The 27,918-nt window shown below is 30.6% G+C and overlaps 1 protein-coding gene across 16 annotated transcripts in view; it reads right to left on the bottom strand.

Annotated features, from left to right (window-relative positions):
• The window catches only part of LOC145303663 (protein still life, isoforms C/SIF type 2-like), a 1,026,311-nt gene that overhangs the window by 102,534 nt on the left and 895,859 nt on the right, over window positions 1–27,918 (bottom strand). For 11 of the 16 annotated variants that reach the window (XM_080145246.1, XM_080145250.1, XM_080145247.1 and 8 more), the window contains one exon: window positions 19,337–19,348. The exons of the other annotated variants lie outside the window; for them this stretch is intronic. In XM_080145246.1, the coding sequence (XP_080001372.1) occupies window positions 19,337–19,348 (12 nt within the window). The remainder of the gene's footprint in view (window positions 1–19,336; window positions 19,349–27,918) is intronic. 16 annotated transcript variants of the gene reach the window in all.

Genomic DNA, 27,918 nt, shown 5'->3' with positions numbered 1-27,918 from the left:
CAATCAAATAACCTTGTCCAAATATAGTTTAGAACTTTCTTCAAATAATTGTCCACGATTCTTGAGATATGACAGAATCTTAGTGCTACAGATAAACAGGCATTTGGTAAATGATAACACGATTTATCTATCTTGACAGAACAAAAAATCTGTCATTTTACTTTTTTATGATCTATACATTAATACGATAGTGTGTGTGTTCTTTTGTGTGTCACGGTTACATCCGGGTCGTTTCATTGTTATGTTCTTCTATTTCTTGTCCTAAATAATTTTACCAAGAATTCTTCATAAGTTTTGGTTTCGGTTTCGACTATCGCTGATAGCACTTAAATCATCTATTTTTTTTATAAATAATTTTATCAAAAATTCTTTATAAGTTTTGGTTTCGTTTTCGATTATGGCTGAAGGAACTCAAGTTATATATATATATATATATATATATATATATATATATATATATATATATATATATATATATATATTCATAAGTTTTTATTTCGGTTTCGATTTAAGCTAATGCACCCAAGTCAAATGGATATACTTTTTTTTATTTTTGAATCGCAACTTGATAATATATAAAAATCGATAGAACATTAACTCTATAATTATATATAGGAAATCTGTAAGAATTAAAATATCATATTTAAGCGGGATTTACCGGACGTTCGTGCTAGCTTTAATAAACACTTTTGTAGTTTTAACAAAAAGCTACAATAATATCAGAGCATCTCCATTAACACTGAACATCTACAGAATGTCAACATCAATATATTACATATGAATGAGTCCCCTGTGGAATTTCCACAGGTCCTGCTAGTTAATAATTAAAATGAATTGAAGCATTTAATGAAAAAAAATAAATAAAATAAATGGATAAAAAGTGGAAACAAAACTGTGATAGATAAGATACGAGAATAGTGTGACAGATTTAATAGATTTTTAAATATATAACTCTATAGAAAAATATTTATTATTTATCACATATGATTGCTATTAATGGGTCTCTCTCCAAATTCTGTTTTTATTCTTTTTATGTGTATAGAACACGGTTGATATCATTTGATATCTTTTTTTGTATCTTTTAGTGAAAACTCTGAGGGTTGTTATTTAGTTATGATAGTCATTATACTTATTTATAAATTAGTGGGACTAAAACATTCTTTTATAGATGATAAAATGTTATAACGTTTCTGAATCTGTATCGACAAGATACACCTGAAGAAGATCGGAGATTACATCGACCGAAACGTTGTGAAAATCACACTCAAGATGAGAACAGTAGTCGGGTGAATCCAAATAATACGAATAAAATGTTATAGTTTGAATCAAAAGATATTAATGTTTACAAACTTTATCATTACGTATATTAAAATAAAATACAATAGTTCAAATGTTGGTAGTTATTATATTTTGTGATATTTACAGATAAATCATATCAAATAAAACTGAGGACAATCTTGGGGTATTTGTTGTTATTATTTTACGGTTTAGAAAATGGATTTGAACATTTGAACTTCAGACTGTGTGTTAAACTGATTAACATAAATGTGAAGACGTAAAAGGCTGTTCTTAATTTTAGTTGATAAGGTTTATCTCGAAATATCAGAAAATATAATAGTTATTAACATCTGAGCTATTGTATTTTAGTTTTATTTTAAAATGTGCATTCATAAGGCTATTAAATATATAGTTTTTTTTTTCCAGGTATGATTTTTAAAATATATATTTTAAAATTGTAGATTGGTTGAAAATAATTAATTGCCAACGATTCTCGAGATCGAACCTGAAATAATTAATCATTGTTTTGTATAAGTGACTGATGCGAAAATTTCAAAGCAGGTGGTGATAAGAGAAATCTTCTGAGATGATTCTATTTATTTCTGTGGAATTCACCAGGTCCCAAAAAGGAATAACAATTTCAATAAACAACTTGTGTAAATAAAAAGACATTTTTAATAAACTTCCTGTTGGAAAAAATTAATACAAAAGAAAAAAAGAAAAAGGAAAAACACTTTTTAAAAATTATAGAAAATTTTTAAAAGAGTTACAATTGGTTTTCACTTGAATTTATTCTCTCTGAAAAAAAAGAAGTAAAAATAACTACTAATAAAAACCATTTAGAAAAAAAAGATTTTAGGGATTGAAAAGCAATTTAAATAAATAAAAAAAGAAAAGAAATAAAATGTATGTACATACCAATAAGTCTGCTACTCAATTACAAATATTTTACAATACCTTCTCATTCCTTGTCAATGTATTTAATTCAATCATGCATATTGATCAAACATATTGGATATTAAAACGTGAAAATTCATTGGAAAATTGATTTGGTCAATAATCTTTAAACGCATTGGTTTAACTTGATTCAACATGACTGATATTATTTGTTTGTTCTTTTTTTGTCTTTTCTTAAATGAAAATTCTGTTTAAATACATGAAAACATTTTTAAACAATATTTTCAAATAATTTTTTTTATAGATATTCTTTAAAAATTGAACAAGACTATCTCTCTATATCTGCTTTATGAAAGTAACTTTAAAAAAAAATTGATGTTTAACGATTATCTAGTTCAGAAAATTTGTTACACAACAAGGATAGTCAATGGAAAAGTTTCAGTGACACTTAAGGGTTAAAGGTGACCGCAAAACGGAAACCAACGAAATTATGTCACTTCCGGTGGACATTTTTTTTTGTTGTTGTTATTTTAAGCAGGGAAGACTTGTCCAAGACACTACCCCTAATATGAGACAGGCGTACACAATGGAACTAGGTGAGCTATTTTTTTGGTCGTGTGTGTGTGTGTGTGTGTGTGTGTGTGTGTGTGTGTGTGTGTGTGTGTGTGTGTGTGTGTGACTATCTCTTTGTATCAAAACTTTATTAAAAAACTAAACATCAGCATTCAAGTGGTTGTGTCCACCAACAAGCAAAAACCTGGGTTTCCGATGACGGCACAAGTGTATAATGGCATATGGATATATAACATAATTTAAAACTAATGAATATTACAACAAATCCAGGATGAAGATTTGTCATTTATCATTTGATCAACTAAATGTCATAAATAGTTTGTTGGTCCCCTGACAAAGGAGGGATTTGACCTTGTAATTCACTCCCGTTTTTCTGTTAATTTGTTCACCCTTTTCTCAATAACCAGGCCTTGAATTTTTAAAAAATTTTACACAAACATTAGTCATGGCGAAAGTAAATTTTTGCCAGAATGGATTTTTTTAGATAACTCTTGTTGTACTCCTAGGGGTAATTATAGGAGTAAAATTGCCCCCAAATCCTTCATCTGTTCATTTATTCGCACTTTTCTCAATAACCACAATTTGGATATTTTTGAAATTTTGCACAAACATTAGTTATGGTGAAAGTAAATTTTTCACTTGTAGAGGGGGACCTCACATGCTCGGCTTGTTTTATGGCATATCAACCCTTTGTGAAATTTGCCTTTTCACTGGGACTAAAGTGTAGTATATATATACAACAGTTCATCTTTTTTATTCTTGGTCAATGAACAAATCTTTTTAGGTTGACGTAATTTTTAAAAATTTTTTTATCCTCATTCAGAATTCCTCTTTTGGGGGAGCTTGAGCTTCCCCACATTAAAAACTGACCTCATGTCTAACTCTTTTCCCGTGGGGAGGCGAAAGGTAGGGATTCTTTGTGAGTTATTTAAAGTTGAAGCTAGTGATTTTGGTAGAAGTGTTCTTAATATTTTCAAATATTTATTAGCAACTAGCAGGGCCTGTGGAAATTCCACAGCAGCATCTTTCATATGTAATAGATTGCTGCTAGGCATTCTGTCGGCATCAGCATGAATGGAGACCCCATGATATTATGTTAAATTATGTAAATTACGTTATGATATTATGTTATCTTTTTTTTAAAACTGTAAAAGTATTTATCTTAGTAATCTGATAATTGTCGTAGCAGAATATAACTAGTTATTACGGTTTATCTCCAATATCCTTATAAGAGTCGGTAACATATTTTCATTGTATGGATGCCTGGCACCAACAGAAACCCCACGATATCATTATACCATCTCCAGACAGAACAGATACTACCCTTGAACCCTAACCAGAAGACCAAGAAGGTATATTTTAGTTTTTCGTGTGACCCAAAAGTGAAATCATTTTATTTTTTTTTTATTATTACTCTTTTTTTATATTGTGTCTGTGGTGATCGGGAGATCCTATTTATTAAAAAAGAGAATAGAATGTGATAACATACTACGAACATTGAATTAGCATATCTACATACTAATTTAATGCCCGTAGTATGCTGTCACCTTCTACCCTCCTTTTTAATAAATAGGATCTCTTGATCAAATAAGTTATAATCGTGAAACCGTGACAGGTACGTACGTACATAAAAGGTACTGCGGTATTAATATATAGACTAGCGGGACCTGTGGAAATTCCACAGGGAAGTCATTCATATGTAATATATTGATGTTGGCATTCTGTAGATGTTCAGTGTAAATGGAGATGCTCTGATATTATTGTAGATTTTTTGTTAAAACTGCAAAAGTATTTATCTAAGCTAGCACGAATGCCCGTTAAAGCCTGGTCATAAAGTACACGTAAATATGATATTTTAATTCTTGCAGATTTCGTATATATTATTATAGAGTTAATGTTCTATCGATTTTTATATATTATAAAGTTGCCATTTCAAGAAGAAAAAAACATATCCATATGACTTGGGTGCATTAGCTTGAATCGAAACCAAAATAAAATTTGTGAAAAGAATGTAGGTGTATGTATATATATATATATATATATATATATATATATATATAACTTAAGTTCCTTCAGCCATAACCGAAACCAAAACTTATGAAGAATTTTTGATAAAATTATTTATTAAAAAAATAGATGGTTTAAGTGGCATCAGCTATAGTCGAAACCGAAACCAAAACTTATGAAGAATTCTTGGTAAAATTATTTATGACAAGAAATCGAAGAACATAACAATTAAACGACCCGGATGTAAGCGTGACGCACAAAAGAACACACACTCGGATGTAAGCGTGACGCACAAAACAACACACACACACACACACTATCGTATTAATATATAGATGCATATTTGGACTTGATTATTTATTATTTAAATTCATGTGCATAGCATCGCCTCATGTCATATCCAGAATACAGATCCAACAACTCTCCATTTCTTTGTATGAATATTGAATAACTCTTCTCGAAAACAACAATAATGATGAAGCTGTTACTTAAAACAGATTGCTTGAATAGACTGTCTCTGTCTGCGACTTGCAGGAATGTTTCTTTTCAAGTCTGATTAATGTTCTTTAAAGGTTTATTTTTAACTTGTTTTCTCAATCCTAAAAAGATTATTTTCTGGCATCGCAACAAATGGTCAGCGATTACTTAGCTAAATATATCTTGTCGACTATTGAACAATGATTTCTTAAAACATTCTTAAATGATTAATGAATGATGTTTTCACAGCTACAGTGGCGGCCGATATAATGTTGTAGTCATTCTAGTGCTGTACACCATGCATTTGATTCTGCCAAATATTTATCGTAAACATGATATTCGCATGACCCCCCCCCCCTACTTTTTTTTTACTTTGGAGTCATTACTTATCAAGGCCCGAAAGTTACTCGAGAATAAGGGTTACTGAATGTAAGGTGTTGGTGTAGTAATTATTTATGTTGTAAATTGAGTAGAATTTGATTATTTATGAGGACGGTTTAACAGGAACTTGTTTACATTTAAAGATTTGAAGGTTACCATGTCGTATTCAATGGGGAAGCATGCCAGCAGAACAGTGTTCGAAAGGCGGGCAGTTCTATGAAAAAAATAAAACTTTGTTCATGGAATCTGCGTTTAGGTCACAACCATTAAGACTGTTTATATTGGTTTTATTTCATCTAAAACTTCACAGATTATGACATATCTGGCCAAATCTATGTATTTTACTTTTCATTAGACCACTAAAGTTAAGCAACTATGAGTCTGCTCAGTACCAAATGGGTAACCATTTGAGAATACCAGGTAATGTATGTAGGAGGACGTTTACACCTTCCTGCAAGAATGGTGCTACTTGTTCTGGTCTGATTTCAGTGTTGTATACTATGTATTTGATTTTACCAAATATTTATCAGAAACATGATATATGCATGACCTGATAGATCACAACCACTACCACTATTTATTCTGATTTAATCAGAACATTCACAGATTGATGTATTGTTTGTTAATAAAATGTCTTAATAGCAATGATCCAATAGTTTATTGGAGATTGTTATTGCTATACACAAAATACAAAGGTCAAACCTATGGTATTTGACACACTGGTTCTTAGATCATCAAAGTTAAGCAACATTGAGCTTGGTCAGGACAAGATTGGTAATCATTTGGGAATACTAGGGGTTGTATGTAGGAGAACGTTGACACACCCCTACAAGAACGGCATTATTTATTCTGGTTTGATTTCATCTAAAATTTGCAAACTCTGAAATATCTGGTCAAACCTATATATTAATAGGTACAGATAGAAAGACGGATTCATTTCAAAAGAATGAAATTACTCTAGTGCTTTTTTTTTTTGCATGCCTTTAAAACATGTGGTCATACAACAGTACCCTACTTTTTTTACGTAGTCCTTTGTAGTTTTGTAATATTTTGCAAGATCTTTTTTGAGCTGGACAGTAGAGGACAGGAAAGACAGTGTTGCATCGTGTGGTCTTCCTTTTCACATTCACAGATGGTTGGGTCCGTTTTGTAGCCCAATCTAGTCATAAGAGCTAGGATGTCCTATTCCTGTTTTCAGGCAGTTAAATATTTTCCAAAGGTGCTTCTGAGCCAGAAGAGAAGGACTCAGAAAGAGGGACTCGTATTCTTTAACTTTCTGGTTCACATTTGTAGTCTGGTCTCTTCCTGAGATGTTGTTAGGGGTTTGACATGGTTGATGAAGCTTATCTTTGATTTCAATAATTATGTCATTGGTTCCTGTTTTTGAAGGAGATATTTTTCATTCACTATTAGCCTTTATGATCAGTACCCGGCTTGGAGCTTCCCATCTCCAATTTGCATGGGCAATGCCAGTGAGGAGACGCAAGAGATTATCAATTATTATACTAAATGTAAGATAGTCAATATGTGTCTCCTTAAGGTATATTTTTATTTCTATGAATTTGAATCGTCTATGTTTCCTTGAACAAGAAAATTTCATTGTTTAGCTTTATTTCACAATCAATAATCAATTACTTTAATTTTATTGATATTTGACTTTGATATTGTCTTATTGAAAGGCTTCTAAGCATTCATTATTTTAATAAAAGTCTTAAGCATCATATATTTTAAGAAAATTGTTTCAGCCAACAAAAAAATATTCAACAAAATATTTTCAGCAAAAAAATGTTCAACAAAAAGATTTTCAGCAAAAAAAATGTTCAACAAAAGATTTTCAGCAAAAAAATGTTCAACAAAAAGATTTTCAGCAAAAAAATGTTCAACAAAAAGATTTTCAGCAAAAAAATGTTCAACAAAATATTTTCAGCAAAAAAATGTTCAACAAAAAGATTTTCAGCAAAAAAAATGTTAAACAAAAACACGTACAGCAAAAATGTTCAACAAAAAAATGTTCAACAAAAATGTACAACAAAAACATGTCCAACAAAAATGTCCAACAAAAAGCATAAAATATCAGAATTGTAAAAAAGCTGAATATAAATATAAAAGCTATTTCATTAATAAAAAATCAAAACAAAGGATAAAATTTTATCCTTATACCGTATTCTAATTCACCCACAAAACAAAAAGAGTTACCTTTTTTCAAGCGATTACATATAAAACAGCCTGAAAAAGTTGGTAGTAAAAATAAACAAAACAAAAAAATATATATGTTAGAATTTAGAATATTAGATCAGTTTTGCCTATAAATTTAACAAGATGATCAGCCACTTCCGGTCAATTTTATATTAAATTTGATGAAAATCAAAACAAATAATCTTGAAACAATCAAACTTCACTGAAAATAAATTTAAATAAATAAAAAGAAATGTGTTAACTAACAATCGAGCTTGAACTGTGATTTACAAAGGGCTCCATCTGGTGGCCAACAAAAACAAGTCAACAAATTTATTATTAATTTATTACTCCTCATCGAATTATGGTCAAAATGTTTTTCTCCTCTTTATAAAGGTGTTAGTAACTTAAAGAGACAATTGATAATGTATTTGTCTGATCTTTTGTGCTCACAAGATGGAAGTCATTATCTATTCATATACTGGGAAGGATGTACACGATACATGCAGGAGAAGATGCAATATTCTTCTGAAAGAAAATATATTTTTTTTAATCTCTGGATCACACTAGGTACTATAGTGCGCAAGGGGAATAACTACGATCTTGTGATGGCGGTAGTCGTGATGATGGTGGAGATAGATAAAACATTGTACACTACAATGCGATTCACAGACATCTACGATGAAATTACAAATAAGGACATTTGTGTGTATATCGGAAAGAAGAGTGAGAGAGGGAGAGGTTGACCGGAAGTATTAATATGTGAAGGAGGAGGAAGAGAAAACAGAACTATCAGGTCAGACCAGAAAGGTAAAAAGAATATGAGAAATATTGCCGAAAGAAAAGGTGAATTGTGGACAGAAGGAAATTTTGACATTCAGTAGAGGAAGAGAACAACTCTAATGACTTTGTCTGCATGTATGTCTGCGTAAGAGAGGTGATACTGAGGCCAAAGTTATCCTACTTTTTCTTGTTTTATTTTTTTTTATATATATAATAGTTGATAACGTCATTAAGTATTTAACAGTTAAACTTGGCAAAACAAAATAAATAAAAACAACCAGATTCATCATAATATTCGGTTTAACATCAGTTTTACATGCTGACATTTGCTTACGAAAAGGATATGATTTTGACATTATTTCACAATAAAATATACGCATCTGCATGCCAAGTCGGCAGATAAAGATCTGTCTTTTTTTCTTTTTTTTTTTCATTTTTCTTTCTTTCTTTTTCTAATTTTTAGGTTGCAAAATTTATCAAAATGTTGTGTTTGGGTTTTTTTGTTTTGGTCGTTTCCTTTTTCTGAAACGAACGACCCTGAAACAAATACTACCCCCACGCAAGACGATTCACCGTCTTTTATAGCCCTTGAAGCCTACATGTATGTAAATAAGTACGAGCCTCGCTTCCGGTTACGTCGCGCACACGCAGTGCCATTTCTGGGACGAGTCGGCGTAACGTTTGCCTCGTCATCCATTGCCTACAGAGACACACATACGAAACTGAATCATCTAAATGAAAATGAAAAAAAAAGGCTTCAGTTTTCTTCGTTTTTACTCCCGAGAAGTATGGGAAAGGCAAACATGCCGAAAGAATACAATTCTGAAGGCGGTGATATATATTATGTCATTATGTATAGTAATAACAATCTCCAATAAACTATTGGTGCTTTGCTATTAAGAGATTTTATTAACAAACACAACCTCATCTATGTAGTGTGTTGAGCGGAAAATACAGCAGTGGCATAAACGTTATTTACCTGTTCTACTAGATCAATTTACAAGCATTGTCACATTCATAACATTGTTGTTACTTTTAAAACGGATCAAACATTGCCATATTAATTATTTTAATTGGAATTAATTATTGAGATGAGTATTATTTATTAATTTATTTATTGCGGATTATTATCCTCATCTTTATTAATTGCTGTTTCACGACGTTTCGGCCAACTATTTCTTTGGTCTTCGTCAGTTGTAACCGCGACGGGATAGGAACTCCGAATCTCCAAACTGCATTCTTAGCAATTACTGCCATCCATAGTTGTTGTTGTCTCACCACGTTTTGGGCAAGTAAACCTCTGGCTGGCTTTGGGTAGGATTGAAACCGCTACCTTCAGACAATTCTCACCTGGTACCATAGAGATTCAACGTCTCTATCCACTGCGCCACGGGCCGCAGTTGGTCGAAATGTCGTGAAACAACAACTAAGAAAAGATGAGAATAATAGTCCGCAGTAAATAAATTAATTGCCAGATTTGTAACAGTATGTAGTGGAAACAAAATATATTGAACAGAAAAACAAATACAGTAAACAAAGAGTGCGGGTTTACATGAGTTCGACTGCAAAGTGCGCTTGACGTTTGTATAACTTGTGTTCTATAATGACAAAAGAATATTCTCCCGGTCTTTATAATAATTTTTTTAAACTGTTCTTTTTTTCACCCCAAACAAGGCACAGTGCCACTAAGCCATAATTTCCAAGGATACTATGTATACAGCGAGATATCTGTTCATTGGAATTAATTGTAATAGTTCATTACTATCCGTAGGGTGGACAGCACAACACAGTTTGCTAAGACCAATCGATATTAGCATATTATAAAGAAAATCTAAAACCTGTTTGTAAAGTGACCTTATTTTGCAGTTTAATACAGAAAGGTAATTGTTGATGTTTGTGTTTCCTAATAGCGTACATATGATGAAACATTTTCAATAATAGAATTCATCTACAAATTTTGCTTTATTTCTAATCAAAAGTTGCTTCAAAATGTCTGCAGTAATGAAGCTTTTATATCATCTGTAAAATGTGGAGATTTAAGTCTGGGCAAATTTCTTAAAAATCTTAGCGACTCTAGTATTTTTTTTTCTTTTCTTAAATAAAAGTTGCTTCAAAATGTCTGCAGTAATGAAGCTTTTATATCATCTGAAAAACGTTGAGATTTAAGTCTGGGCAAATTTCTTAAAAATCTTAGCGACTCTAGTATTTTTATTTTTTTTTCTTAAATAAAAGTTGCTTCAAAATGTCTGCAGTAATGAAGCTTTTATATCATCTGAAAAACGTTGAGATTTAAGTCTGGGCAAATTTCTTAAAAATCTTAGCGACTCTAGTATTTTTGTTTTTTTTCTTAAATAAAAGTTGCTTCAAAATGTCTGCAGTAATGAAGCTTTTATATCATCTGAAAAACGTTGAGATTTAAGTCTGGGCAAATTTCTTAAAAATCTTAGCGACTCTAGTATTTTTTTTTTTTCTTAAATAAAAGTTGCTTCAAAATGTCTGCAGTAATGAAGCTTTTATATCATCTGCAAAACGTTGAGATTTCATCACAGATCATGAAATACGATATTTTTGATAGATATTAATGCACACCGTTCGTAAAGTGCATCCTCCTATTTGCTTGAAAATGTTCAGCTAATCAAAAGTCAAGAAGAAAGAAAGAAAAAAAGGCATGCTTTAAATAATGAAGCAAAATATTTCAGCCAAATACAAGAATATAAAAAAAAAACAGCAGGGATACCCAGCGTTGCCCGAGATTGAATGAGGATCAACAAATGTTACACATTTCCAATACTTTACTGTCATCAAAATCAATGAAATTTTTCAATCAAATTGATTGATTTCTTGCTCTAGTTGGGGACTCACCGCTGTACACCGGGAGGGAGTTTCATATGCCTCCTGGTAGTGACTTAGTTCACAATATATTGTAGTCTACATTGCACTGTAGAGAACCTACTGTTGAGTTTATAAAATTATTTTTATGTAATGGCTTGCATTAAAGCTTAAAATGCAAAAGTTAAGAGTCATGGTTCAGTTGTGCTCTAAAAAGAAACATTCATTTAGAAACGCCCAGATCTTATCAAAGAATCTATTGTTGCTTTATATGCCAGACCCCCCCCCTCTGCTTATCAAAAACTTCCCAAATGCACTTGTGATGTTAGGCTACATAAAGGTGTCAATTTTGATCACAATCGGACTATTCTTTCTTTAATCACATTTTTTCAATTACTGATTATCGATATTTATTGAAAGCATTCTGATACAAAACCTAAGAACACTCCCAGACACATAAAGTACATCTGTGTGAAAAAAAAAAAAAAAAAAATTGGTCCAATCTTTTATATATAAGTAGATACATAGATAAAAGATAATTTGGAATTTGTTTGACTCTATCAATACCAGAGCAATCCAAAAACGCCCATCATTTTTGCTGCCTCAGCATGTTAAAACATTAAAAAAAAAAATTTAATTATTATTTTGCATTATTCATATTATTCGGACTACTATTCTCATCTTCCTGCTATTTTCACATTTTGTATAAATAATAATAAATAAATAAAAAATTAAATTCTTCAAATAACATCAAGGCTGAATAATCAAGGGAGAATAGCAGTTTGAATGATTCAACTGCTATAAATTAACAATCCTTATCTCAAAAATATAAAACATATCATCACTTTTCTGATGCAGTTTACAATGCATGATATGATGTTGAAATGGTGGAGTTTTACCAGACGCTTTGGTCTTGATAGGGTTAGGCTTGATGTGGAAATTAGTCTGTGGAGATTGGTAAGAATGGTTGTCATGAACTCACAAGAAGGAATAGATAGAGTTCAAAATAGACTTCGTAGCCTCGTAGGAAATGTCCTTTTCTCTTCCTTGCAACCTCTATCTCACAGAAGAGATGTTGCGAGTTTGTCTCTGATGTATCGTTATTTTCATGGAAAGGCTTCGACTGAGCTTCAATCTATGGTCCCCCCTCGCTAAACTTTCACAAGAAACACTCGTCTAGCTGTAAACACTATCAATAATTCCCCCCACTCTTTATCTGCGCCTAAACCTAAACGTAGATTCCATGAACGAAGCTTCTTTCTTAGAACTGCACGCCTGTGGAATTGTCTTCCGTTTTCCTGCTTTCCGGCTGACTACAATATGGTTGTCTTCAAGTCTAACGTAAATAAGTTCTTGATGAGCCGTTCCATATGAGTTATCAAATTTACCAAATTTTCATTACTAATAATTACTTTATTGTTCAATTTCTACTGTACACTCTTTAACCCTTATCCTTGAGTGGCCTCTTGGCTTTGATAATGTGGTGATGCCTATGTAAAAAAAAAAAAAAAAAAGGAATCTTTTGTGCATTTGATAATCTTGAATTGTTAATGGCGAGTGTTCGAAACAATTTTAAACCACTTATAAGCTCCAGCATCATCAGTTTTTATGTTCTTAAATTGGTAAGAAAGGCCTGCGAGATAATGTCTTCATCTTGATTTGGAAATTGCCATTTGCTTGGATATGTTTTTTTTTTTTTTTTTTTTTTTTTTTTTAAAAGAGGGGATTGCATTCTGCTCTTAAAATATTTCCGGTTGTTTAGTTTTTCTTGTCACATAAATGAAGTGAAATAAGTATTGCTCTGATAGAAAAAGATGATTGATGAAGAAAGGGTTTTATTTTGAACTGAAAATTGCTGGATAAATAAATTTACTGTTGCTCTTTTTTTCTTCTTAATTTTTTTGTTTTATTAAAATAAAATCTGTCAACTGTAAAAACTAACAAAACTTTAAATATATTTTTGCAGTGAAAAGAAATCTATTTTAATGCATTCCCCAATCCATGTTGAGTCCATATTATTTAGACTTTTAACTACTGTTCTCATCTTGAGTTTCGTTTTCACAACGTTTCGATCATTGTAACCTCCGACTTTCTTTAGGTGTGTCTTCTCGAACTCGGGAATCTTTCTATCAAACTTTCCAAATTCCATGTAGATTCATAAGTTTGACAAATTTATAATATTAATATGGTAAATAATAATAATTTAAATATTTAATAATAAAAATGATTACATTTTATATTTAAATTTATTTTATTTTTTTTTTGCACTTAACAGATTTTATTTTAGAAACTGCATGGAATTTCAATCAGAACCCTTTATTTAATTCACCGGGTTAGCATGCTCTCAATTCATCAGCCATGACTGAATAATGGGGCCTTAGGTAATTGAGCATGCTACCTCTGAAGATTAAGAAGCCCATCGAAATTCTGTTCAGATTCCTAAGTTAGATAACAAGATTCCCGAGTTTGACAAGATACACCTGAAAAAGGTCGGAGATTACATTGACCAAAACGTTTTGAAAATAACACTCAAGGTGAGAACTGCATTCTGAAGATTCAAAATAATAATACGAATAATTAATCCTCATCTCCAAAATTCAAAAACGCGTTGAACTGTTTGAATAAATCTTTTTACACTTCAATTGCATTATTCCGACATATTTTTTAATGATTTAAAATTAATAGAAATTAATACCAACTTTTTTTTTCAAACCTATTTTAATTTTCATGAATCTCTTTAGACTAAATTCAGTACAAAAATTTCAGTAGAAATTTTTGTACTGAATTATATTAACAACTAGCTGTACCTACACAATGTTGTCTGGGAGTGTGCTGACTTGCAATTTCTTTTTTCTTTTTAATTAAGCATTTTTATTACATAATTTTTTTTCTCTCAGAAAAGGGGAGTAAGTCTATAATAGACGAATACAGAGATACATAATTTTTTGTTTGCCAAATATTTATTTCTCTTTCGAACAAAAGGGAGTAAGTGTAATAGAGGAAAATATGTGGCGCTTCTACACTATTGGGACGAAATTTCAGAAATCGTAAAACTGAATTTCACATGAAAACAATGGTATCTACGTATTCCTCATATATTTAAGATGATTATATCCCAAAATTACGAAAATCGATAAGGTAGAAAATTATTTATTAAAGAAAATAAAAATAGAATTTAATGAAAACGATCGTAAGACCCAGGAGAGTTCAAAAGGGAGGTAATTTTCTGTTTCGATTTAAATAAGATGGCGGCAATTTTTCTCCTGCTACCACGATTTAAGTTTTTTTTTTAATAATTCAGTAATATTCAGTTAATTCTGACTGCATAATTTGGAGGCTACCATTGTAACTTATTAGAATTGACAAAAAAAATCCGTTGAAACCATTGTTTATTTTCATCTGAAAATTTCATTTATCGACTACAAAATATCGTCGCAATAGTGTAGAAACGCCAAATATGTTGTTACCTCCTCCTTTTTAAAGAAAAATAGTGGCTATACAAAAATGAATCCAGCTGAATAAATTATTTTCTGAAAGAAAGTCACTCGAATTACATTTTATTGTTTTTAACATGGGCCAACGTTCAACAAAATAAAATGGAGAATCTGGCTGAATTTATTATATAAATAGATTCTCTGCATTTAATTTGAAGTTACTTGTTGGAATCAAATTAAAATTTTATGACTTTAATGCTTATTTGGATAGATTTGGTTTACAAATATTTAATTCCATTTAACACAAGTCAAAAATTATATTTTCAATTTAAGGTTTGCTTGCATTGCAATAAATGAAGCACATGTTTGAACAAGTGATGGGACGGTTCCAATATTTTTCCCGATTCCGATACAATTATCGATTCTGTTCTATATTGCCGATTTCTATACAGAGCGATTCTAGTTCTTTTTAAATTTCTAATTATGTTTATTTATTTTTTATTACCATAAAAACCTATGCAAATATACATATGTTTTTAAAATCTACACCATTAATGATTGCTACACTACCACCTTACATTCATAAACCCTTATCCTCGAGTGGCCTTTGTGCCTTGTAAAAGAAATTAAAAAAAACGTAAATATACACTTGAGGAGGGATTGATCTATAGATTTTAGTTTTGCTACTCCTGTCGTATTTCGAAATATGAGGTCGGCTACATTTGCTTTTTTTAGTGGTGAAGGCTTTCTGTAGAACCAACCACACTTTTTGGAACAACTGCTAATCCAAGTCGGTGCAACTGAATGCCATGGACAGAACAGACATTAGACCTCAGGTTTTACATAAGAGTTTTCTTCTCCTATATGCATGTCTTAACAAAGGCTGGGTAGGGTGCATCTCTCCCAGTGCTTTTAAACGTACTCTCAGATACCAACCTGGGAATTTCTACATCCTGGTGCAGTGCGTACAGCACTCAGCATCTCCAAGTGCCCACCCATCAGTTACTGGCCAGGCTCATCATTGTACTTCCGGGAGCATATTGCATTATACTGTTTTTTGGGTTTTTTAATGCTTGTATGGCTAATGTCATTGGAAGAAGGATACATTTAGTTCACGGGGCTGGTGATAAAAAACAATTTTCACTTTATGGCATCCTTTATCTCTAGCTCTGTAAACTAGATAGATCGTTTATTTAGTGATATTAAATTGCCCAAATATTCGATACAAACAAACAATACAAGAGAGAATAATACATGATATACTGTCAAAAGTAAATTCCAATATTAAAACCTGCTTATTTATACATACATATTGGTTATCTATCTATCTATCTATCTATCTATCTATCTACTAGCTGAACGCCCGGTGTTGCCCGGTCGCACAATATGCTTAAACATGATATTTTAATTTTTAATTTATGCAGATTAATACATAGAATCAAGCCTCTACTGAATGTTATATATTCCAAGGAATAATTTGCTCTGTGGACTAATTCGAAAAAAAAAAAAAAAAAATGATAATGTCGTTGATCAAATTCCGTCTGTGTTTGTTTACAATATCACGTCAGCTGATATTTAGGCTTAATGATCTTAAAAATAGCCTTTCTTCTCTTATAGATAAAAAAAGATTTTTTTACAGAGGCATATTTTACGTTACACTGGCCAAGGATACACCATTGTAACGTGAAATATTCCCCTATAAAAATTATTTTTTTATCTATAAGAGAAGAAAGACTATTTTAAAGATCAGATTTTTTTGGATTTTCAATACTTATCGGACGAATTTCTGTACAAAACATATCTAAGAACACTGCCAGACATATAAATTACCTTTGTGTGAAATTTGCAAAAGATAGGCTAAGCCGTTTCGGAGCCTATGAGGAAGGAACTCTCACACACAAAGTGATTTTTATATAATAGTAGAGATAGAGATCTAAAGTTATCTTGTCAGATTTTCAAAGTTAGACTCAAATAGCATTTAAGATGGCAAATCAAACTTTGTTTCCAATGAGATTATTATTGTGCTTTATTGTTTTATGTTATTATAAATATAACATAATAAAGTGTTTTCGCTACAAATAATTACAAATTTAGCCTAGAACAACTGATACTATGAAACATTGAAAAATCCATCTCCATCAAGGGGAACAGTCCATATTTTTACTTGGAAAATATGTGAATTGCCTATTTTACAACTTACATTTTATTTCTTTTTCTGTGTAAGTTTAAAAAATGTGTGAAATAAATAAAATTTTAAATCTAAAATTACTTCAATGCATCCTGGACAATGCAGGCTAAGTAGAGCTAATTTGTATATATAAAGAAAGAAAAAAAATTATCAAATTATATCTAAATTCCGTGATTTCATATCTACTTGAAATTAGACAAAATATCCAGTTTAGTTTCCAAATACTTACCGACATAATTAGACCATTTTGGGGCGCGGAGTTAATTTGCATTTTTGTTTTAATTTAATGATCACGTTTTCAGCCCATGCACCCTCTGGCTTTCTTCAGGTATATTTTTAATTGGAAATACTTACACAAGAAACGTCACTGTACGACACAAATAAACAAGAACATTTAATATGACAAAGACATTACAGGGGATGAATTATATATCTAAAGAAGGGTAGAGTTCATATCAGCTGAAACGTAGTTGAAAAGTAAATAGCAACGCTGAGAACAGTAATTTGGATATTTAAAAAAAATGCAAACAATTTTAATAGTTTCTATTATTCTATTACGAGGGGTGTTCCAAAAGTAATGCCTCCTATTTTTTATTCCGCCCGAATGGATCAGAGGGCATTCCAAATTACATTGTTATAATGACTGAACTTATGCATTCGTGATCTGAAAGTTTCATCTCTCAATTGCAAATTTTGACGATGCGAGACCCTAAGAATATAATTCTGGTACTGGATGTGCATAATTGAATTCCTCGCAAAAAGGCTGTTCGTTTTTACGGTACCACTCCCGTCTTCATAGCAATTCAACTTTTGGAGTTAAAAAACAAAAAACAAATTGGAGACTTTTACTTTTGGGACGATCCTCATAAGTATTTTTAACGGGTCTTGAAATATCATTAAACCTTAATTACAAAATAATTATTACCTGAATTCAAACACACTAAAAAAAAAAATTGTATGAAACGATTTTTTTTTTTAATGCTAAAGATGTACTTCTTTAAATACAAATTTATATCTTTTTTATTATTATTTGTACTCGTTAGAAGTTTCCACACGGATCATCATCAGAGATTGATCACTGACAGCAACCGATGGTGCTTCCTGGACTCTGGGTGACAACAAGTCTTCCCAGATTTTCAGTACTCTTCATTTAAGTCCTGGATATGACCTGAAACTATATCCGATGGTGAGGCCCCAGCTTGCAGGCTTTGGGGAGTGTGGAGCCACCCTTTAATTGCCATTGCCCCCAGGTCCACTCTGACCCGGAGTGGTAGTACATCTTAGGGTCCCAACTACGAGTTAAATAGAAACCGACTTGAAAAAAGAAATATATTCTATTTAAAAAATTTTCTTCAAAATAACTGGATTCGGCATTAAATAACCTGAAAAGGGTTGATATGCTGTAAAACAAAAACAACCAACCAACTCTTCATTTATTTTGAGGATAGCAAAACCATTTAGATGGCTTTAGGAGAGAAGATTGTACATGAATTAGATTCATAACAATCTTTAATTCATTTTACGTGAGCCACCGCGAATCCTCTTGGTTAGAACATTTGAAAAAAAAAAAAAAAACCCTCTGTTGAACGTCATACGGATATTATTTTTTTCTAATGACACCATGCCATGTAGAAGTGAAAAGAAAAACAGAAAAATAAACGTATTGTTTCTATGTCTGAAGGTGATGTTGTATCGTCGAAACTTAGTTGGTTTAAAATAAATAAATATTAATTAATTAAAAGAAAAAAAAAAAACTATGAAATATTAAAAAAAAAAATCATTTCTGAAATTTCCAATAGAAATCAACGTTTCTAATTTACCACGTGAAAGGCGTTTGTTCACCGCGGGTAACATGAAAAAGCAAATAGAAACTGAAAGCCACAAACAACAATGAAGATACACCTTAAAGAAAAAGGAGCAAAGATTAAAGACATCTACAATACATATTCACAGAGTGGTTGATAGATACAGGTAGTGATAGAAAAGAGAGGAAGAGAGAGAGAGATTACTATCTAAGGAGTGTATAACAAATAAGCTGTGTTTTATCAACACAAAAATGGCAACTAAGTTAAACAACCATGCAAATTGACAAAAGAAGAAAGATTTGAACTCTTCTTTATTTTTCGTTCATGCAAGCTATGATTAAAAGGAACTATTCTTTGGCCTCAATTTTTTTTTTCTCCACCTCAGTATTACCTCTCTAAATTCAGTGGGGAGTCCAGGCAACATGCCATTATATAGATAGATATATTTATGTAGATAAAGAGAAAGAGAGATTGATAGATAGAGAGAGAAGAGTGTTATTCATACGTACTCCAGGAGCGTGCTAAAAAAGGAGAAGGGACACCACACAATTTAAAAATCAAACGTTGAAAAAGATGAAGTAGTTCAAATTGAATGATACAAATAATTGGGTTTGGATTTCTGACCAACCATTTTATTATTTCGTTGCTTTTTTTTTTTTTTTTAGTCATTAATATATTTTTTATGGTTTGAAATTGTTGAAACATTCAAAAACGTGAAGATAATTAAATGTGTTTATGTGAACAAAGAACGTGGAAGAATTCTGTCTATAATACAACAAACAAAATGTTTGAATGTGAAATTTTATGAAAAGCAAACAATAATCTGTAATTGTATGACAAAGAAAGAAAAAAACATCAACAGTTCAAGCATTTATAATTGATGAGTAAGTGTGTATGAATGTACGATTTTGACTGTCAAAGGAAAAAAAAGATGATTTTGAGTTGAAATAAAACATGATTTAACAAATGAATAAGAAACTTAATTGATATCTGAAAGAAACCAGTTATGGCCGAAATAATTACTCTCTGGTAGGTGGTAAGTTTTGTTATTCTTTATATATATATATATATATATATATATATATATATATATATATATATATATATATTCTTTATGTGTGTGCATATATAAAATATAGAATATATACTTTTTTGTGTTTACATATATAAAAATAAAGAATATATATGTATATATTCTTTGTGTTTACAAAGATAAAATTATATATATATATATATATATACATACATATATTCTTTGTGTTTACAAAGATAAAATTATATATATATGTATATACATATATTCTTTGTGTTTACAAAGATAAAAATAAAAAATATATTCTTTGTGTGTGTAAAAATAAAGAATATATATATATATATATATATATATATATATATATATATATAAAGATAAATAAAATTGCTCAATAATAGAGCTGTATACTTTTTTGGCATAAAACTATTTATTCATACAAACATACTAAATTTCTGTCCTTAGGAAATTCAGCTGTTCGCCAGCTAGAACTGAAATATGTCTGCAAATGTGTAACCAAAAATGTTTGTATGAATAAAAGTTTGTTTAATGTTGGTTCTCACTCACGCTCTATTATTTGCTCTGACAACATTTACAGCATTTTGCTAGTCAAAAGATGACGTGTCTTCAGATTGGGACAAAGATTAAGGTGAAGTGAAATCATGCCGCAAGTCTGGCTAGAACTGAAGCAACCTCATCTGAAATTCAAACTCTGCTTTCTGCTCTGATGACCATTATATCGCGCTTCCCTCAAAACCCTTCATGCATAAAACACATATATGACATTTTATATATATATATATATATATATATATATATATATATATATATATATATATATATAAACAAGTTATAGTCAGCTAACGTACTTCCTAACTTTCGGTATGGCTGTTACCGGAATCAGTGACAAGGCAAATCAGTTTCTTCACTTTTATTGCCCTTTAGTATTTCTATTGTGAAGCGATTTATTGAAATAAAATACAAGAAAAGGATATTATTGAAAAAGTATGCAATAAAAATTAACAAAATTATACAGATAAAAATAACACAATTAGTCTCTATTTTCACTATTAATAACAAAATTAAAAAAGTAGTTTTCATTTTATTTGAAACTTTATAAGAAATATGTTTATAAAATAATAAAAATACGTTTTTTATTGTAAAAATAAAAGTTGTTTATTTGAATTTAGATAATACATGTTTACGAAAATATTAAAATCATATTATTGAAATCAAAATAACAAAATTTCTAATATCATTAAACAAAAACCTATCCAATACATAATATTCCCAAAATAGTTTAAAAAGATTTTTAAAAGTGTTTTCAATAATTATTTTTTTTTAAAGAGCGCAGAAAGTGTTTTCAACAATTCTTTTAAAAATAAAACTAATTCCAATAATTCTTAATAAAAATAACACGGAAAAATATTTTCAATGATTATTAAATAAAATATAAAAAAAAAAACGATTGGAAAAACGTAATAAAAAAGGGGGGGTACATGCAAAGGGGCGATATAGCACTGAGAGAAAAAAGCCAAGAAATTGATTTGTCTTATCACCGTTTCTGTTAGCACTACGCCGGAAGTTAGGAAGTATGTTAGCTGACTATAACCGAAACAATTTATATAGTTGGGTAATGTATGAGTGCGAGGTAAAAAAAAAAAAAAACGACTAATGACAATGGATCAAGTTTAGGGTAGGTAAAAACTATTCGGGATAGGAATGGCGTTCTAAGTTCTGTGTAAAAATGGAAAGACGGTACGAGTGTGAAAACAAGAAATCAGAGAGGGGGTAAGGTAGGGGAGACCAGCATGACTATCTAAGTCAATACAATTTTTCCATCATTTTATTTCACAACACCAGAGATTTTGTTTCACTTTCTGACCCTATAACCTTCAGTTAACTTTTTAATGAAATATTAAAAACATTTAAAATATATTTATTTAAAGGGGAGAAAACGCAAAGTATTATTATATATATAACTTGCATGTAATTATACGGAGTTCGTGAAATTCAGTAAATTTTCATATACCAATGAGTTTTAAACCAAAAATGGTTGGCTTAAAATTATCAAATTTTATAATTGAGCATTAATATACTGGGTAAGCAAAAACAAGACTTCAAAACAAAGTGTTGCTGGCAACAAAAAGTGTATTTCAATTTACGTTACAATTGTTTCCATGTCTAGTTCGACAATTTCAAGCATTATGTCGTTGGTTTTGAAAATATTCAAACGACATAATGCTTGAAATTGTCGAACTGGACATGTAAACAATTGTAACGCAAACTGAAATACACTTTTTGTTGCCACCAACACCTTGTTTTGAAGTTTTGTTTTTGCTTACCGAGTGTGTGTATATATATATATATATATATATATATATATATATATATATATATAATGTAAATAAAAGTATCATATCAAATGACAAATTACATTGCAAAAAACATTAATTTATATATGGGTTAGTTTGTTTTTGAAAAAGAAATTTTATTCTCGAAATATCAAAGTTATTTACTATCTAAATTATATTAAGCAGTCAGTCTGTATTTACTGATTTATATGTGATTAAAAATAAATAGATATACAAAAATTTATAAAAATATACACTCGTTTGGCTGTTTTTTGTTCGTACGTCATATCACTTCAGTAACCCGGTATTTTACAGTGCCAAAGCCTCCTTACACACTATTAGAAAACGTTCAGTTGATAAACTAAAATAATTTGTGAACTCTCCTGGTTGAGACTCGTTCATATATATAATGTTTGAAAAAAAAAATATATATATCCATCTTATTTCATATGAGATGTTTGAATGCTGCAGTTAAACATGAGCTCAATAATTAATAGGTTATATCAATTAGAGCTTTCATATATTAATAGGACCATTTGAAAAATTCAAAACATTAATTAGGATTTAAAATATTTGAATCAGATCCTCTGTATTTATTCCTAGTATTAATGTGTATATACATGTGTGAATTATGTGTATTTAGGCAGCATTTTTTCATTTAAACAAACGTTAAAGTTTCCGTTTGATTAGGGGGTTTTTGTTTTCAATTTTTCAATTTTGTTGGTGATCTTTTAAATGTATGGATCGAAAGAATTAATATAAGTTCTATATTTAGTTTGAAGTTGACCGCTGTATTGATTTTCATCTTTCAGAGAAGGCATCTTCAGAATGGTTGTGTGAGTATTAGTGCAAGGAGGGCTAGGAGTTTTTGTTTTGTTATATAGTAGCAAAGGTGAATGTGGGAGCTGTGAGTGCTCAGTGTAGAAGAGAGGGGTTCCCAGTTCTATGGTCAGGGCTGGGTCAGGTAAGAAGTGTGGTAGGGGGTTACGGCAGACATTTTGTGTGTTTTCACTGGATTGGAATGTGATTTGATTGATGGCAGGTTTTTGCTTCTTAATGTATATAGCTTCAAGTATTTTTAAATTCTTGACGTTGGTTTCGTGATGTATTATGTTTTGTGTCAGTGACAAGATTTTCTCTAACTTCGGAGGAGGGGCAGTTATGTTTTTTCTTTTTTGTAAATGTCGTAATTTTGTTCTTGATTCCATATATATATAGCAATTAAGCTACATAGAATTTTCTGCATTTCATCCTCACGAGGAGTCGTTAGGCTGGTTGGTACGCAAAATATTTTATCTCCTTCAAAAATTTCATGTGGATGAAATGATTTATATAGCATGGTATATTCGATTTATTGTCCTTGGCAAGAAAGTCTTCTCTTAGACAGTTTTATATATATAATCTTTTTTTTTACATACATAAAAGTTTTATGTAAATAAAAAAAATTATTAAAAATATCTTAAACATTGCAAAAAATATTAAAAATGTATACATAAATAAAAATGTGTCTCATCAGAAGGAGCAACTTAATGCAGGCATTTGTGTACAAGGGAGCAAAATTCTCTATCAACTAGGTAAGTGAATTTGAATAGTGCCGATCCCATATTGTTACTATTGCTAATAAAAAAATCAATAACAAAAATTAACTTGCATATTAGGTATAAAATCTTTTTGAAAAATTGGCCAGAGTTCTGAATTTTTCCAAGCAAGGACTTATTGTTTTATAATAAAGGAAATTTATCTTGGCTGTCATGGCAAGTCTGGCTCAATTTTCATTTTATCAGTTATGATTCGTCTGCATAACAAGGCTGGAATCTTTTAATTTGGCGAAGAAAAGATTCTGATGACATTTAATATTGACTAGCAAGCCGCCCAGCGTTGCCCGGTCGTAAGATACGCTTAAATACGATATTTTAATTCATGTAGATTACGTATTTATTATTATAGAGAAAATTCTTTATCGATTATTGTATTGAACCTAATATATAGTAGTGAGATCAAAACTATTATATATATATATATATATATATATATATATATATATATAAAGAAGGAATCGCCCGATCGTCAAAAACAAGATTCAAGCAAGCAAGGACGCCCGGACGGTCCACAGAGTTTTATAATTATAAACATGTTACAAAAGTATTTTCATTTTCAAACTTACATGTTTACCTCCAGTCTGTTTACGCTGACGAATGGCGACAGATAGACTCAGGTTTATGAAAATTAAAAAAGATTTGGCAGGTACGTAACGATATTTTTCGGTTTTTCATTATAATAGCAAAATTTTAAAAATCGAATTCTTGAATTTCAAGTGAAACCAATATTATCTACTTATTTGTCTTGTCACAGTAATGAACATATCCAAAAATCACGAAAAACCATAAGGTAGAAAATTAATTATTAATGAAAATAGTTTTCGGAGATATTTTCTGAAAATTAAGCTTTGCAAAGAAAGAAACCGGAGAGTTCAAATCGTAACAAGGGAGGTAATTATTTTCTGAAAACTGGAAACCTTTGGTTAATTTAGCAAAACTTAATTTTCTGCTAATTATCTTTAAAACTGTTTTCATTAATAATTAATTTTTGTTTCCTTAACTTCTGTGTATGTTCATTATTGCTGCAACATGACAGTTAAGTAGATACTATTGGTTTTATTCGAAATTCAATATTTCGATTTTGGAATTTTTCTATTATAACGAAGAAGAACCTATTTTATTTCTCTTTGTATCAAAATTAAATGTAGAGTTTTGTAGATTCTCATAGCAATAACCCCAGAACTATCAAACGAAAGGTTCTAATCTGTTTTATAAGAAACTTATTTGGATTCTAGCTGATATCATGGAAACAGTGAAAATATTGAAATATATTTGTGATTTAAAAAAGAAATTTGTGAGTGATCTTTATATATATATATATTAGTGACGAGACGATTACAATTACCGATTCCATGCTAAATTCCCGATTCCGATTTTTTTTAGAAATCTCTAATTATTTAACTATAAGATTGTTATTTTCCCCGATTTTCGTAAAAACATATGTTAAATATGCAGATATTTTCCTAAACGTCAAAATAAACTTGTGGTGGATGATCTATCGATTTTAGCTTTACTTGTATCTTAAAACAAATAAATATTTATTATTTTATTATTACCAGCAATAAAAGATTTGGATTTAAACAAAATCAAATCAAAAAAAAAAAAAAGACAATTAAAAGAATCGTTTTGGCATCAGAAAATAGGCATCAAGTTTACAGATTTCGATACCCCCAAATCTTCCGATTTCTTCTATTTCCAATTCTGAGCAATCGTCCCAACACTAATATATATATATGTATATAAAGTTAGGTACGTTTGTATATTTGTATGCAAGTGATTCACCCCTAAACTAACTGATCAGTATGAATTTTGAAACACAGCTGCTAGACGCATAGGTTTTAATGTGGGCTATATTTAGTTTAATTCAATAACATGCAAAAGAAGGCATAAAAACGTGGAAGTCCTTTGTAAAAATTCAGATATTTTTGATTTTTGTGAAATGCTAACCGTATTAGACATCATTTGTTTTTTGTTTTTTTTAAATTTATTTTAAAACAGAAATTATTGCTTTTTCACCCCAAACAAGGTACTGTGAAACTTAGACGTAAGGGGCTATAATTTGGGACAAAATTTGCAGAGATACTATGTAAGGAGTTGAGCAGCAAGATTTTTGTTCACATTACATTAGAACTTGTGCATGTCAGTACAGTTAGAGAAGCAGGAACCTGGGAAGGGATTCTGAAGTCTAGCTGTTTGAAGGCAGAAATTATTTGAGTAGAAGGTTTTTCTGCATCTAGAGACTTCCACAGTGTAGAGGTGGGATTTTGCTGCTTGTCAGGTTAGTCAGGGGTAATTACATCTTAGGGATGCAAGGGATTGGAGTTGTCAGAGCATTTTCCATTAAAATACTTGTAAAGAAGCACAGGGATGCAACATTTAGTTGATGAGACAGAAGTTGGAGTTTGATTGACCGTGCAGAAGGTTGGTCATGTTTTTTTTTTTTAACCCTGTCCAGAAGTGAAAGACTAGTTGCAGATGTACCAACGCAAATGTGGCAACAATATTCCAGGCATGGGCGAATGGTAGCCTTGTAAAGGTATGGGATACTCGCAGGCGTAAGTAACTTTTAAACACAGCAGAGAAAGCTCACTTTCTTCGCAGCAGTCTTGGCAATGTCCTCGATATATTTGTTTCAATTCATGTTCCCTGTAAACATTAAGCCGAGAATTTTGAATAAAGAACTTTCAGGTAGAGCATCATTAGCCATGGCTATCTGTGGTTGAGAAGACTTCTTGTAATTATTAAAGGAAAGAAACTTAGTCTTAAATATTTCCCAAATATCAGTTTCTTTTAGATATTTTAAAGGAATTTTAAGGGGCAAAATATAGGCACAGCAGGTTCCCAGAATTTTAGTTTCTTCTTAAGACCCCCTTTTTCCATTTTTCACTGCTACAGTTAAACTGCTTTATGGCACAAGCCCCAGACAGCTATTACAAGCAAAGTATTCTTTCTACGACTGGAAAAGCTACCAACTGCGTGCAGTTCGAAGCAAATACTGCACACTTCTTAATAGATCATATCTTCACATGAATGCAAATATTTGCAAACCTTAATTTTCCATATTGATTTTCAGTCCTTCCTGTTGCAGTTGCAGCTCATATAATAAAAAGTCCTCTTCAATCAAAAAATATAGTTTATACACTATGGCACGACCACTTATGTAAATTGACTACCAGAGCCATCTAAATTTAGAAACTTTAAACAATAAATCAGCAAAGGGGAGATAATTCAATTAATATCTATCTGACCTTCTCCAGATTCTGTAATCGGTAATCTTTTAGACATTTCAAACTAAACCCTTTATTTTAATCCACTTCAACATTATACACACACACACACATATATAAATATATATATATATATATATATATACTGGCTGGACACCTGGTGTTGCCCGGTTGTACAATATGCTTAAGCATGATATTTTAATTTATGAAGATTGCCTATGTATTATTATAAAATCAATTCTCTATTGAATATTATATATTACGTAGAATAATTTGCCCAGTGGACTAATTCGCAAAAAAAAAAAAAAAATAAATAAATAAATGATAATGTCGTTCATCAAATTCCGTCTGTATTTGTTTACAATATCACATCAGCTGATATTTAGGCTCAACAATCTTAAAAATAGTCTCTCTTCTCTTATAGATAAAATAAAAATAATTTTTATGCTACACGGATCAAGATTACACCGGTGTAACATAAAATATTCCCTTGTAAAAGTTCTTTTTTTATCTAAAAGAGAAGAAATACAATTTTTAAGATCGGATTTTTCCGATTTTCTATACTTATCAGATGAATTTCTGTACAAAACATATCTAAGAAATAAAATAGGCTCAGCCGTTTCAGAACCTATGAGGAAGGAACTCACACACGTACAAAGTGACTTTTATGTAATAGTAGATATATATATATATATAAAACTGAATGTGTGTGGTGTGTGTGTCTGGTCACGAATAGGCTCCTATATGGTTGACTATTTAAAAAAACTGATTAGATATAATGATAGAAGATGTATCGAGACACAGGAATGGGTATGTTTGATCTGGCAGAACGGTGGTTCATTAAAATTGTGGAGTCTGCGTTCGCACCTGGTCCACAAAATA

Source organism: Euprymna scolopes, chromosome 19 (genome assembly GCF_053919585.1).
Source record: "Euprymna scolopes isolate OS-2025 chromosome 19, ASM5391958v1, whole genome shotgun sequence".
In the NCBI taxonomy this organism is placed as follows: Eukaryota; Metazoa; Mollusca; class Cephalopoda; order Sepiida; family Sepiolidae; genus Euprymna; species Euprymna scolopes.
Note: the sequence above shows the minus strand (reverse complement) of the source record. Positions and strands in the feature narration are given on the sequence as shown.